We start from the raw sequence: 17698 nt of genomic DNA on the forward strand, positions 1-17698 counted from the left end.
ATTAAACTCATCACCATTAGACATTTAAATTATTGATTCATTCACACTCTGCTTTCTCTTAAATCTTATTTTCACTTATTTTATCATTTTAATTTATGTTTTATTTCTATCCCATCACTTTGTACAAAACATTATTCTTAATTTTTATTTATTTTTTGTTACAAACATTATTCTTAATTTAATAACACTCTTTTTATTCAAAAAAAAACATATTTTTTATTCGGATTAATTATAGCTACTTATTATAAAAAAATCAGGTTCCTATAATTGTGTAATAGGAAACTGTTGAAACTAGAGAACCTCTGTTCTGGATGATTCATCATGGGCTTCTCTCTGCTTTTCAGAAACGCCTCGAACTCAAATCTCCCCATGGAACATTGGCGAATTGCAGAGGAATATATTATATATACACAGTAAAATTAACCTCACTGCACTGCAAAATCATTGTTCTTCAATCTGCCTAAAGTCAATGAGAAATATCGTCACTGCTTCTGTAATGCACTAATCTATTTGATGTTGACACGAAAAATATTTCTAGATAATTTTACAACGTAGTACGTACGGAAATTAGAGACCACGTTGATAACTATATATGATTTATGACGATCCAACTCACAAGTCACGAGGTAAGATCTCTATTCTCTGATGTCATAAAAAAGAAGATAAATAATGCATTCATTTCATTCCCATTTCCCCCTCTTCTTCGATCCTCATGGTCATGGACATGGACATGGGCATGAGTTGTTGAGTCATAAATGCAGAACGCGCTTAAAGTTGTATTGTAGCTAAGCCTTGTATGTAATGTAAACAAGAACATTCAACGTTAGTTAGTTACCAATTTCATTTGTCAAGTCAACCTCAAGTTGCGCTGTACTTAGCTATATATAGTAGAGCAAGATTCAACAAGGCAAAGTTGTTTGTTAATTACTCAAAATTTTACTCTATGCATGAATGAGAAAAGAAGATATTTTCGAGCTAATTATTGATCTGCCAAAGACCAAAGACATGTACGAAATTCTCTCACGACTTCCTTCATAAAGTTTAAATAAAGGGGTTTTGTTTTGGTTTATGTTTGGGTGTGCATGTTTCGTTGATAGTTAATATAACAATAATAACATCATCTCAAGATTTAAGATAGTGGACTCATGATTTATTTCCTCTTGACTTATCATTTCTATTATATGTGCAACTTCGTTGGTCACACTTAATTTTCAAACTTTGCAAGCCCAAATGTCATATGAATGCAGAATGCATGTGCCCTAGCACAATGAGAGTTACAAAGCATGTTGTCACCACCTTTGGGGTTATCTCCTTCTTTTAGAGAGGTTTCTCATTCTCCTTAGTAGGTGTTTTTTACCGTGACATATGGATGATTGTTGATCTGCTAAATAAAACAAAGATGATGAAAAGAGGAAAAAGGATAATCAAAAGATGTGCGTGGTTGTCATTTGGCATGGTGCAAGCAAACAAGTCTGTTAGTGTAAGGGTCAATGTTCCAATGACCCATGGACTCAGAAGAAAACTGAAACGAGTCTTTATTGCAAAATAGACCCCTTCGGTTTGGAGTTTCTATAGACAGTTAGCTTACCCTGCCCTCTAGGCCACCCCTGAAGATGAGAACGTTTATCTTATTAACCTGACCCTCTTTGATACCTAAGTTTGATACATAATCTGTCACCTTTGATGGACTTTTCACAGGGAGCAGGTTATCTGAATTCATTTTCCTTTTTTATTTATTAAATATACAATTTAGCACATCACAATTTCGTTGCAGTTATGGTATTAAAATTTTGAGGTTGTAGGTTTCAATATTGATAGGGATATGTGGAAATTGAAATGGAAAAGGAATAGTTGGAATTCCTACTTTTTTTTGTCTCTTAAAAATTACAACAGAAAATGATCATTTGTCTTTCTAGTTTCTATAATAATGAGTATCTTAGACATAATGAGAATTCATAAAAGTATTGGATTCTTATATTTTCTTTTCTCTTCAAAATTGGACAACAACATGCATCACATTTCAAACTGGATTCTAACATCTCAGGATTAAGTCATTTCTAAGGTACCTACTCTGTCCCTGAGTAGTTAGAGCTTCTGCAACAAAATTAAGACTTGCTTGAGCTTGATTTTAACAATACTTTACACATTGCACCTAAGTCTCTCTAGGATCACCAAAAGAAAGGAATATTCTCTTCAGAACTTCAATATTAGCACCAGAATTTTCCCCAACATTAACTAATTATATTAATTAGGCTTAATTGCACTTTTGGTCCCCCAACTTTAGCCTTTCTGCGAAAATCGTCCCCAAACTTCAAAATTAGCAAAAAAACATCCCTAACGTTTACACCCGGTTGCAAAATTGGTTTTCCGTCCAAAATCTAACAGATTGCTGACGTGGCATTTCTAAATTAATTTTAACTGAATTTTTTTTTTTAATTAAATAACATTTAATCAGTTGCATTTTTAGTCCCCCACTCTATAACCACCACTCCTTTTCCTCTCCTCATTCCTCACTTTCTCCATCTTCATCAATACAAACCCAGCAAATTTATAACTACTAAAATTAAAATCTTCCCGTCTCCATTTTCATCAATTATTGTTCATCTTCATCAAACCCCCCTCCCTGCAGCACCACGACCGCCAACCCCCTCACCCAACACCACCAAATTTTGAGGATGAAGGTGATGAAAATGTTAGGAAAATTAACAAAATTAAGCCTAATCTAATTAAGAAACCCAAATATGTTTCACATGTGGCCTATTCTTTGATGAGTGTAGAGTGTATAAACAGATATGCTTCATATGTTTCTATGTTGCCTATTCTTTGATTACAAAAACACGTAAATTACAGTGAAATAGATGAATGGGCCATGTAATGATTTGAAATTTCTAATGATAATTCCTGCTTCGTTAAACTTCAGGGGCATGATCTTTCATGTTTGCAAGAGCTTATATTGGAATCCCAAAAATCTGAATCAAAGAATAACCCAGAACTTCAGGGATATGAATAAAAAAAACTCATATCTGAATCCCAAAAATCCAGATCTGAACCCCAAAAAACCCAGATCTGAAATCGAAGAACCCAGCAACTTAATCGAACTTTTGTACTGCCATTTTTTTATTATCATCTTCCAGAACCATAAACCCAGAATAACCCAGAACCTCAACCCCAGCCCACATCGAAAACCCATAATCCAGAAAATTAAAGAACACAGACCCAGATCTCAAACAGGAAATGAAACGAAGAAGATGAACGTTGAAGATGGCGAAGGAAGGCTTGGTAATGGAGTCTATTGATGGTGGTGGTTGTTGGGGTTGGGGGTGGTGAAGAAGAAGAGAGGATGGAGAAGAAAGGAGATGAAATTTAGGGAAGAAAAGTAAAGAAAAGAAGAAGAAACAAAAGGTGCGGATGCTTAGGGACGGGAATGCACATGCAAATAAAAAATTGTGACCGATTATCTCCGTCACTAGTCCTAAAAATAAAAAAATATATTTCTTAATTAAATTATTAATTTTTTTTAAATTAAAATATTATTAAATAATACCACGTCAGCAATCTGTTAGATTTTGGACGGAAGTTGGACGGAAAACCAATTTTGCAAACGGGTGTAAACGTTAGGGATGTTTTTTGCTAATTTTGAAGTTTGGGGACGATTTTCACAGGAAGGCCAAAGTTTGGGGACCAAAAGTGCAATTAAGCCTATTAATTAACAGCATCAATAAGAAGAAATCATGAGTGCTGTGTATTATGAATTCTCAAGCATTAGAAACTAATTTCTTCTGAATATTTGAATCAGAATCTTAAATATCTTCAATACAGCAAGCCTGGAAGGTGGCAGGTGATTGATCCAGTATACATTTGAGGATGTTTTTTGCTTTGGTGGCAACTATTATCTAGCTGCTATTAATACTTCTGTAAGAATTTGTGACTGTCATAACTTTATCAATAGACTTATGTCTTTTTCAGTAATATCTATGAGCTGCCCTATTGCTTTCAGTGCAGTATATTAATAATTCTTTTAGTTTACTTGTATTTCTTTCACGCTGCATTTTGCTTAAAGCACAATCAATTGAAAAAGCAGTTTTTGCTTCTTATTTTTAATTGATTTTGAACATATATCTCAGTCCAAAGCAGGATTTGGGTAACCTGAGCTAGAGATACACTAAATTCACGCAGTCATGATATTTAGACTGTATGATTAAAATCAATTGGCTCATATGTTTCATCGAAATTGAACAGTAAACATATCTTAAAATTTAAATTGTCTGACTCAGATTATGTGACAGCATGAATGTAAGGATTCCCAACTCCATGGAATCCATTTTGGTCAAAAGCTTTAAAAAATAACAATAACCAAGTTAATTCCAAGCAGTATAAACAAACACTCACTTTTTTATATTAATTACAAATGAATACATGTAGTATACAAGTGACTCACCTTTTTCCCCTCAGAAAGAAACAAACCTCATAGGATGCAATAATGCAAAAGAAGATGAAGAAAGAGGCTACTTACCTCAATCTTTACCCTTAGGAAAAAAAAAAGAATGAAAGAGATGACAAAACTAGTGGCCCTAATTCTGTCTGTCTAATAAACTAATGTTATGTACCTGGCACTGGAATCTTTTTTGGATCTCTTTCTCTGTCCAGCTTTGCAAGCCAGGTTGGCTTCATCTCACTAGCCTACACACACATACACTCATCATCCTCCTTTTTCCACAAAGGTGATGATGGACACAACCCACAAAAATTTGGGCTTGCTTGGACAAAACAAGCAAGAAAATGAAAAAAAGAAACAAGATAAAAGGTAGACTTCAGTTTTGCTGTCCACCATTGTATCAAACAAGGACTCTCCCCTCTCCATTAGGGATTTTCCACTTACTCTTTGTTAAAATTGAAGTGATGCATTGCTGTCATGTGCATGTGTAGAGCCCTGTAGTGGTGCTCATGGATGCTTGATTTGTAGCTTGTAGATCAATTCCAATATAACAAATCTGCATTTAGGAAGACCTCAGTAAATGCATAATGATATCCCAGTTTAAAAAGATCAGAACATGCACTTTTGGTTTCCCTAGTTTAGATTATATGTTATTTTAGTCACTTAATTTTTTTAAGCACATTTACACTATTAACTTTTTAATTGTTGTAAATCAAGTCTCTCTATCATTATTATTCTACTTCAAACACTCAAAATTCTCATTTTCTAAGACAAATATTCACAAATTGAATCAATTTAATACTCAGGAATTATTACCATCAAAACACACTAATTCAAATATTACATTTCAATCAAAAATAAAAAAAGCCCAATTTTCCATCCCTTTAAACCCTAATCACATATCCTACAAATCCTTCGATATTTATCAAAATAAAATTGTGTCGTATATTCGAATTCATGTGTAAACTCTTCTGAAAATAAAATAAAGATTTAATGATTTTCTGCATATGAACATTGAGAGAATGCCCAAACTTGCTTAGTTTTATAAGTAGAGAGACTTCATTAGCTCGAAAAAACTATAGGGACCAAAATCATAAACTAAGGGACCAAAAATGAAGTTAAGCTAAGAGAATATCATTTCTAATACAGCAAGATCAGCATTTTACCTATCATCTCTCAGGTACAGGTAGAGCATAGACTTCTTATACTGCAAGATCTTCCATGTTCTTAACTCTGAGTTCCACATTCCTCAGATCACGAAGATGTTGCAAAATTTCTTGGAGAAGATCCAACCCTTTGTCCCCTTTTCTCAAGGAGCTGACACAGTGCTTTAGAAACTCTCTATCTGCCTCCAGAAGCTGTAGTCTCTCATAAACATGATTCACCTCCTCTTCTAAACCAAGCCTTTCCTTATCCAAATGAACCTTTTCTGCTGAACCATTTTGCAAATGGGGAAAATCTAACTCCTTTTCATCTCCACTCAACTCTACATCTTCTGATTCTTCTTCTGTGCTGATTGCATCAAAAAGTGGGAGAAGCCTCTTGGCTTTTGCAGCCATGATTTTCCTCCCTTGATGATGCTTTCCATTACCATTTGCAAACCCATTTACATGACCTTTGTGATCATCATCATGGTCATGATGATATCCATTCCCATTCTCTTCACAAAGATGTTCATTTGAATTAGTATCATCAAATTCAAAGCTATGTTCTTCTTCATAACTCAATATAACTAGCTTTTCTTCAAGTAATTTGAGCTGTTCTAGAATTGATAGCCTCTCTTCCTCAAAGTTTGCCAATGATTCCTCCAAATATAAGGCCGCATCCACCGGTGTGTTCTGGTTGCTACTTTCTTGATGGCTATAAGATCCATTTTCTTCCTTCGATTCGTGATTCAAATCAAGCGACAACTCGTCACTATCTTCAGCATTGCTACAAGAAGGAGATGAAGTTCTGCTTCTCATGCTATTGTTGCTACCATCTCTTCTTGACATCATCATCTTTTCTCTTACCTCATACTCATGAACCCTTTTTCTATACACTTCAAGCTCCTTTTCCACCTCTTGCTTCTCTTTCTCCCTCTTCATCATAAGCTCATTCAGAAGCTGCACAGCCTCTTGATCATACTCAGATTGTTCATCCATCATTCTCTGGTACTGCAATGCCTCCATCTGCATTGCTGCTTTCTCTTCCTGAAGCCTGTTAATCATTGCCATTGTTTGATTTGCTGCTACAGCAGATGCATTTCTCTCTTCTTCTAGTTCTGCATATAGAGTCTTTAAAGCCTTCCTTTCAGATTTCAATGCTGACTTTAAATTCTCAACTGTAAGCTCACCGCATTCTATATCACTCAAGACACTTCCATCCAATGAATCTTCTGTTCCTGATTCTTTTCTATCCAGAAAAAGCAGTTTCTTGTGTAGACTGTGAAGACTCTCCAAAGAAGTGGGTGTGTCAGGAACTTTTTCCTCCTCATTCTCATTAACATCCAAAGATGATGATGACAAGTGGTTGTTTACTGTTGGCATTCTCAATTCAAATGACATGGTATTGAACTCTAAAAATTCTTGTCCTTTGTCATGACCTGTAATCATTTGTTCCAAAATTTGTACATTAATAAAAGGGGGAAAATTCAGCTCAAGTTATCAGAAAGTTTTTAGGATAAGAAACTAGTCTTTACCACTATCATCTTGGACATGAAATCTGTCTGTACTAGATGAATCTTCTTGAGTTCGTTGATTCGCATCTGAAAGGAAATCGTAGCTTTGGTAGTCATCATCCACTTGATCAGGAATTTCAGTCCCTATTGAGACTTCTGCCTCCAATTCCTCACCCAGCATTTGTGATGTATCTTCAGAGGCTGCAGGAATAAAAAAGAAAAAAAAAGTATTAGATCTTTGCATATAGAAAATCAAGAAAAAGAACAATAATAAAGAACCAAGTGGAATTGTTGGGGAAGAAAATAATTACAACCTTGAGAAACATTGGAACACAGTTCTGCATCTCTTCTTTCCACATTTACTTCAAAATCATCATCCTTAGACAGGTCTTCAGCTGTTTGAGAAAATCGCACATTTTGATAATTCTGCATTAAATTTTCTTCTTCTTGTAACCCTCTTGTCCATAATTGAGTTGATTCAACAGTATTGGCCTTGAAGACATCTTTATTCTCATGAGATGAGAAGTCTATCAAAGTATCCCCAGAAACATGCCAATTCTCAATAACTGGTTCAGCTTCTGCCTCAGCACTCTTATCAAAATCCAGAATAAAATCTTCTTCACCCCCCATATTATATCTACTTTGATTTCCATTTTCTGTGATTGGGGAATCAACCAATTCAACAGGAATCAGTTGGCAATCATCACCATGAATGAAAAAATCCAGATGCTTGGGTGGAATTTCCACATTTATCCCATTAGTGCTTTCAACTGGAGAAGGGTTCTGCCCACAAGGTTGGTCATCATGATCATCATTCTCAAGCTTTAGGACATTCAAAGTTTCATCTTTCAAAGTTTCTTTCCCTTTCTCAGCAGCCAAATCAAACTTGTAAATTTCATCAGTAACAAGCTCCATGCCACCATCACATACAGAACAAGCACAACTCTCATCTGCCTCTTCTTCTTCTCTTCTACCTGAACCTTGTTGAACCTCAAACAACATGTGACTTCCCCTGTTTTTTCCCCTGTTTTCTTCAGTGTTCTGTTCTTCTTCATGATGATCAAGCACAAAATCTGATCCTCTCTGATCTAAGTGATCACAATCTTCAATCTCTGCATCAACCCCACCTTCTGTGATCAAATTCTGCTTTTTTTCATCATCCAAATCCTCCAGAGAAGGCTTGAGAAGAATGCAAGGAGAGCAAAATCTCCTTTCTATGTTCACACCACAGCAAGAACACTTCAAATCCACTTCCACTTTCTCAATTTTCTTATCATCAGCATCATGAATCATCCCAATTTGCTTCATCCATGGAAAGAAACCAAAACTCCGAGGCAATTTAACATAATTTGGCTGTGATGAGGATGAGCAATCCTCACACATGTCCTTTGATTCAGCAAGTTTGTGATGATCAGAGCAGAAACCAAGCTTGGAAATCTCAAAAGCATGAGCTTCACACACAAGATCTTTGCAAGAGTTTTCGATTTTTCCAGGCTCTATGATGTGATCAATTCTGGTGCACCATATGCAGGGTCTCTTGAGGCCAAAGTAATCAGCAAACTTTATGATCAGATAAGAAAACAGAGAATTTATAAGGAGAAGGATGATCAGAATCCATTCAAGGATGGCATAGACTAGAACAAGGGTGATTTTGTTGGTGTTTCTGTGCAACATGGTTGCAAACTTGTTGGCAGCCATTGTTGATGCTCTGTTTTTGCTATGTACAATAGAAAAAAAAAGGGTTTATCAAGAATATCAGATTGGAGCAAAAGAAAGTATAGAAGGAGAGACAGGGAAGAAGTTCTGAAGACACAGTTTTCAGACAAGATGTCAAAACTGTATTTTTGGTGTGTCTATGAGTGAGAGAGAGAGAGAGAGAGAAAGAAAGAGTAGAACATAAGTAGAGAGAAAGTTGTTTTATTTAGACTAAGAAAATAGGTGGTTTGGATAGAATAGAATGAAAAACCAAACAAGACAGAGCTGAGGGGGAAAGAAATTTTCTTGAGTCAGAGAAAATTAAAAACTAACAAGCATAATTTTTGACAAAAATGAACATAACACTTCAATTTTGTTTGAGGCTAGGTATACAACACGATGCTCGTTACAGGTGTTTGTACTAAGCGGTAAGTAGCTGATCATGAAATGTGATTCATTATCATGAACAAAGATTTAATTTTCAACTTCACAATTCAGAGATAAAATGAACAATCAAAACGCTACACTTCATGTTAGTTTCATTAGCACAAATCTATAATATTATTAAATTGAGCAATTTTTTATACAAAATGTGAACCTTTCCTTATGTAATGGCTGCCCCTTTATGTGGATTAATTGTTTGGATTTGTACTTATTTATTTCCAAGGTCTAGAATTCTCTTTTGCTATTGGCTAAAAATGTTATTTTGATAATCCTGCCAGCTCCACTTTCAAATTTTCTATTGAGGCAGCAAATGGAATGGCCTACCAAACCACACACATGAGCTGGTGGACCAGTCCCAAAGTAGAGGGAGTGGGACCTTATACGGCTGCAGATGCTTGAGTTCATTATGTGGGTATGCTTCTTAAGAAACTTTGTGTTTTCATATGATTAAATTAATATACCCTCCTTCCAACATGTATTAAATCAAACTTGTTTTGCAAAACTGCTGCTTAAAACTTAATATATTTTACTTTGTTGACAAGCATGTTGTGTGCCAAGTTTATACTCAGGTGACACCTGGAGGAAGAAAGTCAGAAAGATGATAAATAACTTCAACAATTGGTAAGACATATTAAAAGAAAAAGTATTTTCTTTAGTTTTTATCAATCAAGAGTACTACTAACTAAACTTTTTTTCTTTCTAATACAGGGTCGAGAATAATTCTATTTGAGTAGGAACATTTACGTTCTAGTAGGATTAACTCTTCCAACCCAAAACTAAATTTAAGGAGAATTAAACATGTATTATTCATTAGTAGTTAGCTGATTTAAGTCTGATTCACAATAATAGGGCAAAAAGTTATTTTTGTGCTTGTATTTTACTTTTATACTTTGGACATTCTGCAGACTTAGCAACAACAAAATATAAATGTTTAAAAGTATTAACCAATTTAACTTTTTATATGAATCAATATAAACGATTTGTGAAGGGCTGAGAATTTGCAACAGAGAATATAGCTGCAGTGTATCCAAATTTCAGCTCTATGCAAAAATCAGCTTGCTTCTGTAAATAATTTATTTAACTCTTTTAATTTTACTGTATTTTTTGTCTTTTTCCAATCATCTCCATGTTGGATGAACAATAAAATGAGTCACTAGTTAGGTGATCCCCAAAGGCCTATGAAGTGATATGAGTTGTTGGCTCCAACAAGGATGAATTTGGCTTTTGGGTTAGGGATGCACCGCCCCTCACCGACCTATTGCTATGGCTCCCCATGTTTTCTAAAATAATGGGATGACAATTCAAAAATTGTTCCCATACTATCACATTCATATGTACTTTCCAAAATAATATCTACATTTTCATATCTCTTTTTTCATGAAAGGAATCTACAACTAGCAATGTGAATGTTGTGCTTTGGCCCTCCAAAATTGCTTTTGCTTTAGTCAAGTCTGCACATAAGTTTTTCAGTGTTTTATTTGGTCCTACTGGTTATAATTGAGCTCATACCTCCCCATCCACCAATGCTAATCACTTTAAATTAGGCTCCCATTATGAAATTTAATCAGTACTAATATGCCAGCTCAAAAGAAATCTAAGAAACTTCAATAATATTATTTGAATACAAAAAACTTTAGCGCACAGAAACACCATACTAGTACAATGAGTATGTGCTCGTAAAAGACTAAGAGTCCACCGTTCACATTGTATTAAGATTAAGATGACATCCACATACTTCCATCATAAAATTTTAAGATAATGAGTGAATGAGTCATTTCACTTATATACATATGATTTTATCCTTACTTTTACTGATATTTCTTTATTTACCCTTGTACTTCAATAATAACATCCAAAACTATAAAAAAAATTGATGCAAGTTTATGATTTATGGGTGATTCGTGGAAGGAACTTTAAAGCTAAACTTAATTAAAGTTAATTACTTGTGGGAACCCTCAATTGCGCTTCTCAATCCCAATTTCCTCTTTATTCTGACCAAAAGACAATCAACCATTCACAATGTGGGATCAGAACCTGTCATTGTTTATGTTTGGAGTCCTCCCTAGTGCTCCTATCAATCCCAAGTTTTCCCAATTCTGATCAAATATTGTGAACAATCTAAAGTGCATTAAACAAAGTACAGCTGAAAAAAAAATGTTATTTTCCTTCAACTTTGGCACACGACATGATCGAGAAATTTGATTAAAATAAAGTTAACAAACCATGTGTCTGAGAATAGTATATGCAAAAAAGATTAGGCTATATTGGTCCACTCCTTGTTCGAATAGTCTAATTTAGGGGCTAAATAGCTCCTAATAATGCTTAATTGAAAATTTCAAATTTGGCGAATTCACTCAGAAAATAAATCCAAGAATTGCACTTGTTATTATCAAATTGCTCAAACAGATTGGGACCCTGTAGGCTGCATCTAAACGGCTTGCGTGGGTACAAAGGCATCAACGCAATGAAATTTGAATAATAAGATATCATTTAATGAATGTTGTATTATTTTGCTTAATCCTGCACATTAATCATACAACTGGGCCCTATTGTTTCCAATGATAGCCATTAAAACCTTGTTCTAAGCTATATCATGAAAATAACGTCCTGCTATTTGTCTCTACTTTTGGGTTGTTTAGTGGAGAACTGAGAAGAGCAGAGGTTTAGAGAAGTATAATTAGCATTATTACTTAAAAAAACAAATTAAAGGAAGAAGTTGTAAATATGTACTACTAGAAATAATACCCGTGCGTTGCACGGGTTTATTTACACTATTTTTTTTAATATAGTATAAAAATTATTACAGTGTAATTAAATTTCTTTTGTATTAGTATTAAATAAATTTTAAAAACTTTTGTTGTAATATATTTTATTGATTTAGGTTCTCTGTTTTTAGATTTATTATTGTGGTTTCAATTGCAGAGGTGCTGATTTATCATATATCCGGTTGTAAACATTGATACTCAATTATTGTCCTCATATGTTATTATATTTTTCAATCATAACTAATCTTTAAAAACCAATTTAATAATTTGAAAAATCCTTAAATGAATTTAAAATATTTTAAATCAAGTAATAAGGTTTTATTATAAGTTATAATAACATATTTTTTTATACTTTTTTATCAACAATAAAATAATTTTAACTTTTTTTTGAACTTGAAATAATTTTAACTTAAAAATTATAATAAGTTATAATTTTAGTATCGTAAAATATTATTCAGTAAATTTAAATTTATTCAACTTTTGTTATAATTATTTTTCTCTGTTATGCTTCCTCAAGTTATTTTTACTTCTATATAATAGATCAAAAATCATATTAATTTTTTTTTCAAATAATATACACATTCGATACAGTAATAATAATATCTTATAGAGACATTTTTTTTAATTTTCAACTATTTTTTCGATATTAATTATTAATAAATATTTTTTTATAAGTAATAAATAGTAATAAGTTTTATTTTTTTATTTTTTTAAAATTTCTCTACTTATCTATAAACTCTATAAAGGAAGAGTTTTTGCAACCTTGGGGTAAATATGTCAATCAATATATAATTTTAAAGATTATGAAGCTTGACCATGGATATTTTCGTAAAAATGTCTTTTATTTCATTTGGATTGAATCTCAGCCATTGATTCACAATAAATTATTAGTTACAGATCAAATCTATACCGTTGAAATCCTCCAGAAATCGTTTGCGTTTCTCAATTTTCATCCGTTTTCATAATGGAGAAAGGTTTCCCTCTGAAGTCTGAACGTTCAAGTTTCTCGCTGTGCTCCGTTTCACTTCCCTTTTCCTTCCCATCTTCCCATTCGACGGTTCCCAAAATCTACCACGTCAAATAGAGAGAAATCGAGAGAGAGAGAGAGAGAGAGAGAGAGAGAGAGAGGGAGGATGAGATTGGAGGCGACAGACGTTGAGCGGCCACCGTCAGCGGTAGAAGAGAGCACCGGTGAGGCCAAGCCTCTTAGCGGAGGTGAAGGAGGCGACGTGGAAGACTCGGAGGAGGTTCGTAGGTTGTGGTGTTGCTGCGGCTTTGGGTTCGTGTTGTGTGGCGCTTCATTCCCTTTTCCTTCTTATTCATTCCCTTCTCTTTGCTGATTCTTCCATCTCCAAACTCAGGTTCTCCTTTTCTTAAATTTCAGTTGTTATGTTTTGTATTTTTCATCTTCTGGGCTTTGTGAATCTCTGATTGTTGTTTGCTTTTTGCAGGCGGTGGTGCTGCGATCTACTCTTCTTCCTTCCCTTCTCTTTCCTGATTCTTCATCTCCCAGCCCAGGTTCTCATTTTCTTAAATTTTGGTTATTTCCTTTCGTCTTCTGAGCTTTGTGAGTCTCTGATTGTTGTTTTTTTTAAGGGAGTTGTTTGCTTCTTGCAGACGGTGGTGAAATGATCTGGGATTTAGGGTGTTGCTTTGCATCACCTCCATAGGTCTGCCGCTCTTTCGATCATCAGGATTTGGTCAGGACATTCTTCCTTCCAATGTTCTATTTCCATGTTTGTTGTTTTCGTTTTGCTAATTTTTGCTTTCACCCAATACCATTGCATGTTTTGTTCTCTGTCTGTCATTATGTGGGAATGATTTGAGTTTGACATTTTTGTTAGATTATGGTGGCTTCTACACAACCTTGATGCTGGTCTGGATTCAGGCTTGCTGATCCCTTGGCCTAAGGAATTGTCAATCCTTTCTTTCTTTGGCTTAATATTAGCATCCATGTTTGCTAATGAGATTTAGATTTGGCTACCCTGCTATACTCCTACCATTCTTGGTTTCTTTGCTTTTCTTTATTATGATTTCCCCCCTGCTATTAAGGATACTTTATCCTTGCCCCAATGTGCTTACTTTGCTTCTATTAATTGATTGGAAATGAAAAGAGATGGATGACAACCAATTCCCCCCACTTTCAGTTAATTTATTATTAATTTTTAAATATTAGCATTAGGATTTTCTCTGGAGTGAAACATGTTGTCACAAGCCTCCTCATTCTCATTGCTGAATGTCATCTATTAATTACTGAAATTGAAATCCGTATTGATGTTCCTATTATGTTCAGTGACTTAGAGATGACGAGGACGTTTATCAAGAGCATGATTTAGAGTTCGAATTTGGATTTGGCAACATTATAGTGGTCAATAGCGGTGTTTCTCAAATTTGTCTAGACCATGCTGAGGTGTTATTTATCTTTTCTTCCTTCTTTATGTGGCACTTTATGCATGTTGCACATTGCTCAAAGTGATTAATTTTAAGGCTACATACTGATTTTTATGTAATAGTTTTGTTGTCTAATTATGACTAGAAGCATGGGTGTGTCAAACAAGAATGATATATGCACTTGACATGTGCAAGCCTTTGAAGGTCTGATATAAACCTGATGCTTTTTATTGTTATTACATAGTTTTCTTTCCATTTGCCTCTTTAATTATGTTGGTTGACAAGCACATGTCTTGCAGAACGCTAGCAGAGCTTTCTAAATTGGCCTATACCTTGATGTGGTGATTTGCCTATTTTTCTTCTCTATTTGACACTTTACTGCTCACCTTTGCTCGAAGTGACTATTTTTAAGGCTACATATTGATTTTTCTCACCTTTTCCTTCTTTGTTCTCCTTGCTTTTTTACTACTTTGTTCTTACACAATGTGTTGTTTTGTCGACTATGTTCTTCTAGGAATTCGGTCGCATAAGCTTTGTGTAAGAGGAACGAATTGGGGACGAAGTAGAACTGTGTTCTGCTAGGAATTCAGTCGTAAGTTTTGTCGATTGTGTTCTTAAATTTCAATGTTTCTCTTATATTGTATATGCTATTGTTGAATATACTCTTTCCTTTGCTCCCCTATTGGTTTCCGGTCACAGCTCCTTTCAGCACTACTGCAGCAGCTATGGACTCCACCTCATTATGCAGAGTTGTAGTGGTACTGCTACAGTAAGGTATAGTTCTTTTATCCTTAATCATAATTCTTATTATCTTTGTCTATAGTTGTGATATTTCTTACAATCAATTGGCAAGGGGTCAAATATTGGGAAATTGAATTCGTGTGCATAGCTTGGTCCTTCCACGGCTTCCCTCAGGTACAAAATTTCAATACTTAACTTTTATGATCCATGAGATGTATGTACTGCGTGAACAAATTTTGAGTCTTTGTTTTCTAAAAAGTGTATCTTCTCATATGAGGTCAATTGCTGTTATAGATCTACTCCATAAGGCATGATATCATGGATGTCAACTGTCTCATGCCAGGCTTGCTGTTAGCCATTAGAAAAGTAGTGCATCTCAAGGTAGCCAACTAATTAATTTGCTTAGTGTGATTCAATCTTTTCATTTCCCTTTTATCATCCAAGAAGAATTTGTTATACGACATGGATAAGTTTTTGTGAACTTCCACAAGGCTCCATTGCCCATATATTTGCTTTAAATATTAAATTAATATATGGAGTTTTTATGTCCTAACTCAGAGCTTTTTGGAGAGTAAGAATTGAAGCAGCATTATGCATTGTATGGCATCATCCTTTACACTTATCATAAAAAATTGAAATTGTTGTCCTGTTGGCAACTCTGAATCAGAATCTGTTACATATGTGCAAAAAATATTTGCTTTGCATCTTCCCTTTGTCTTAGGACTAATTGTTTCGGTCAAGAATTTTTAGCACAACGATGCGTATTAGAATTGTTGTTTCTTTCTAGAGCTCAACGCCCTCTTAAAGAATTTGTGGGATGTTCTATTAAATACATCTCATTTGAGCAGGTCCATATCTTTTTGAACTGTTGAGTGAAGAAAGTCTGCTGCCAAGAAGCCAACAGCAGGCACCAGGAAGATGAATGCAGCAGCAGGAAGAAAACAATCATTATGTCAGAAGTTCATAACTGATATGTTGCAGCCTGCTGAAAGTAAGAAAGATGAGGTAGTCTCCATTAACGGGTTGAGGAATTTGAGTTGTTGATTCCAACCTGCTTGCTTGGACATGTTAAAATTCAAATTAATACAATATTTGCTTGCTGTTGCGTTTCTTTTGAACAGTGAATGAATGGATTCTTCATATACTTGGTCTATCACTTATTTCTCTTAACTGGCCATAATTTGAGGACTAGAAACTGCACAAACCAGGAGCTAATTATAGTGAATGTTAATGCATATGTAGTATCACAATTGGTAGAATGTGATCTATCCCGGTTAGTGACTTTCTTTCACCTTTTATTTTTCTCTACATCTATAACACATAGTTTGAACATATATATAATTTCTAGCAAAACAATTAAGCTTTTTACTACAAGCCTACCTTTAGTAGATTAAGCTTTCTATTTTTTCTTCTGCAGAAAAAGAAAGATGACATAACTGAGGCTCCTTGACATGAACATTAAGATCAAATCCCTTCTTTAATCTTAGCTCATGAAATACTGTACATGTTAGGTAGACCTTTCATGTGAAAGCTTCTTCAAGTAAACACTCCTCTTTGCAAGCATGACGGTTAAACTGAGAGGAACCGTTGCAGCAGAATGCTTAAGTGTGTGACTGCTGACCATATGAAAAGTGTATGTATAGATCACTCTATTAGTAGACTCATGCAAGTGGATAATAAATTGTTTTGAATAGTTATTTACCAGTTACAGAATTTCAATTAAAGAGGTGAGTAAAATACACTTTAAGCCAATTTATGTCAGAATTTGAATGATTGTTATTATGAATTTAGAACCTGCCAAGATTTTTAAAATTATGTATGCTAGGTACTAATTCCATTAATATCATTTACACAAATGACTGTTTTGAACAAATGATTGTCATGTTATTTTATCATCTGGGATAGTGTCATTGTGTGGGATTGTCGTGGTTAATCATGGATCCCATAGAAATAGATGAACCCATGTCCTCTTCTTATTAGTCACAACCTTACTCTTTAAAATTTTACATGTGTATGAACTATGAACATAAGGTTAAAAAAGGCAGACACGTAAATAACAAGGCATTTGCTTCCCTCATGAGAGATACCACTAGGCATTTTCTAGATCGCATAATGTAATTGGATGTTAATTATTTTACATTGACCGTACATATTTATTAAATTTAATTTTAAACCTTTTTTTATATAAATCATATTTTTTTAGGGAACTTCTACTATGTCATCTATAAGGCACTAGAGGACAAAAATTTATTACCTACAATTTGAAGTATAGGTAGAGTTAGAGAAGTAATAAATTGTCAAAATTAGGCTTAAACCTCATATTAGTCCATGTCTTTGTGTCGCCGTCTGAGGTAGGTCCCTGACCGAAAATATTTGTACAAAAGGTCCTCACGAATGAAAAACGTATGGAGCCAATCCTAGCCGGAGCTCCGGGCTTCGGTGAGTGATGAAATGGCATGATGATTGGATAAATGATGATGACGTGGTTTTAAAAAAAACTTAAAAAAAATTAAAATTTAATTAATATTAAGTTGTAATATAAGCAAAATTAAATTTAAAAGGATTGTA

The 17698-nt window shown here is 34.3% G+C and overlaps 1 protein-coding gene and 1 long non-coding RNA gene across 7 annotated transcripts; one reads left to right on the top strand and one right to left on the bottom strand.

The window, feature by feature from the left end:
- Positions 1-4374: 4374 nt before the first annotated feature.
- LOC130710378 (myosin-binding protein 3) lies at positions 4375-9027 on the bottom strand. The gene is made up of 4 exons (XM_057559612.1): positions 7409-9027; positions 7116-7295; positions 5602-7019; positions 4375-4991 (listed from the first exon to the last, which is right to left on the bottom strand). The coding sequence occupies exons 1-3, from the start codon at positions 8790-8792 to the stop codon at positions 5638-5640; spliced, it is 2946 nt and encodes a 981-aa protein (XP_057415595.1). The 5' UTR covers positions 8793-9027; the 3' UTR covers positions 4375-4991; positions 5602-5637.
- Positions 9028-12954: 3927 nt separating this feature from the next.
- Positions 12955-16882, top strand: LOC130714155 (uncharacterized). 6 transcript variants are annotated; one of them, XR_009011177.1, is made up of 13 exons: positions 12955-13359; positions 13450-13516; positions 13616-13698; positions 13843-14408; positions 14535-14593; positions 14689-14730; positions 14904-14981; positions 15089-15163; positions 15243-15304; positions 15425-15511; positions 15979-16135; positions 16252-16403; positions 16548-16882. It is a non-coding gene; the product is annotated as an uncharacterized LOC130714155 (long non-coding RNA). The 6 variants fall into 6 exon arrangements; XR_009011174.1 differs by having other exon boundaries at positions 13843-14593; XR_009011178.1 differs by having other exon boundaries at positions 13843-14593; positions 15979-16121.
- The last annotated feature ends 816 nt before the right edge of the window (positions 16883-17698 follow it).

The sequence above is a fragment of the Lotus japonicus genome, chromosome 4, assembly GCF_012489685.1.
Source record: "Lotus japonicus ecotype B-129 chromosome 4, LjGifu_v1.2".
In the NCBI taxonomy this organism is placed as follows: Eukaryota; Viridiplantae; Streptophyta; class Magnoliopsida; order Fabales; family Fabaceae; genus Lotus; species Lotus japonicus.

What these genes read in the sequence shown, in the direction of transcription:
- LOC130710378 (XM_057559612.1), bottom strand. Translation starts at nt 8,792, where the DNA reads ATGGCTGCCAACAAGTTTGCAACCATGTTGCACAGAAACACCAACAAA. An exon ending in GTGTTCCAATGTTTCTCAAG is followed by an intron (nt 7,296 to 7,408) that starts GTTGTAATTATT and finishes TTATTCCTGCAG; the next exon opens with CCTCTGAAGATACATCACAA. An exon ending in TCATGTCCAAGATGATAGTG is followed by an intron (nt 7,020 to 7,115) that starts GTAAAGACTAGT and finishes AAATGATTACAG; the next exon opens with GTCATGACAAAGGACAAGAA.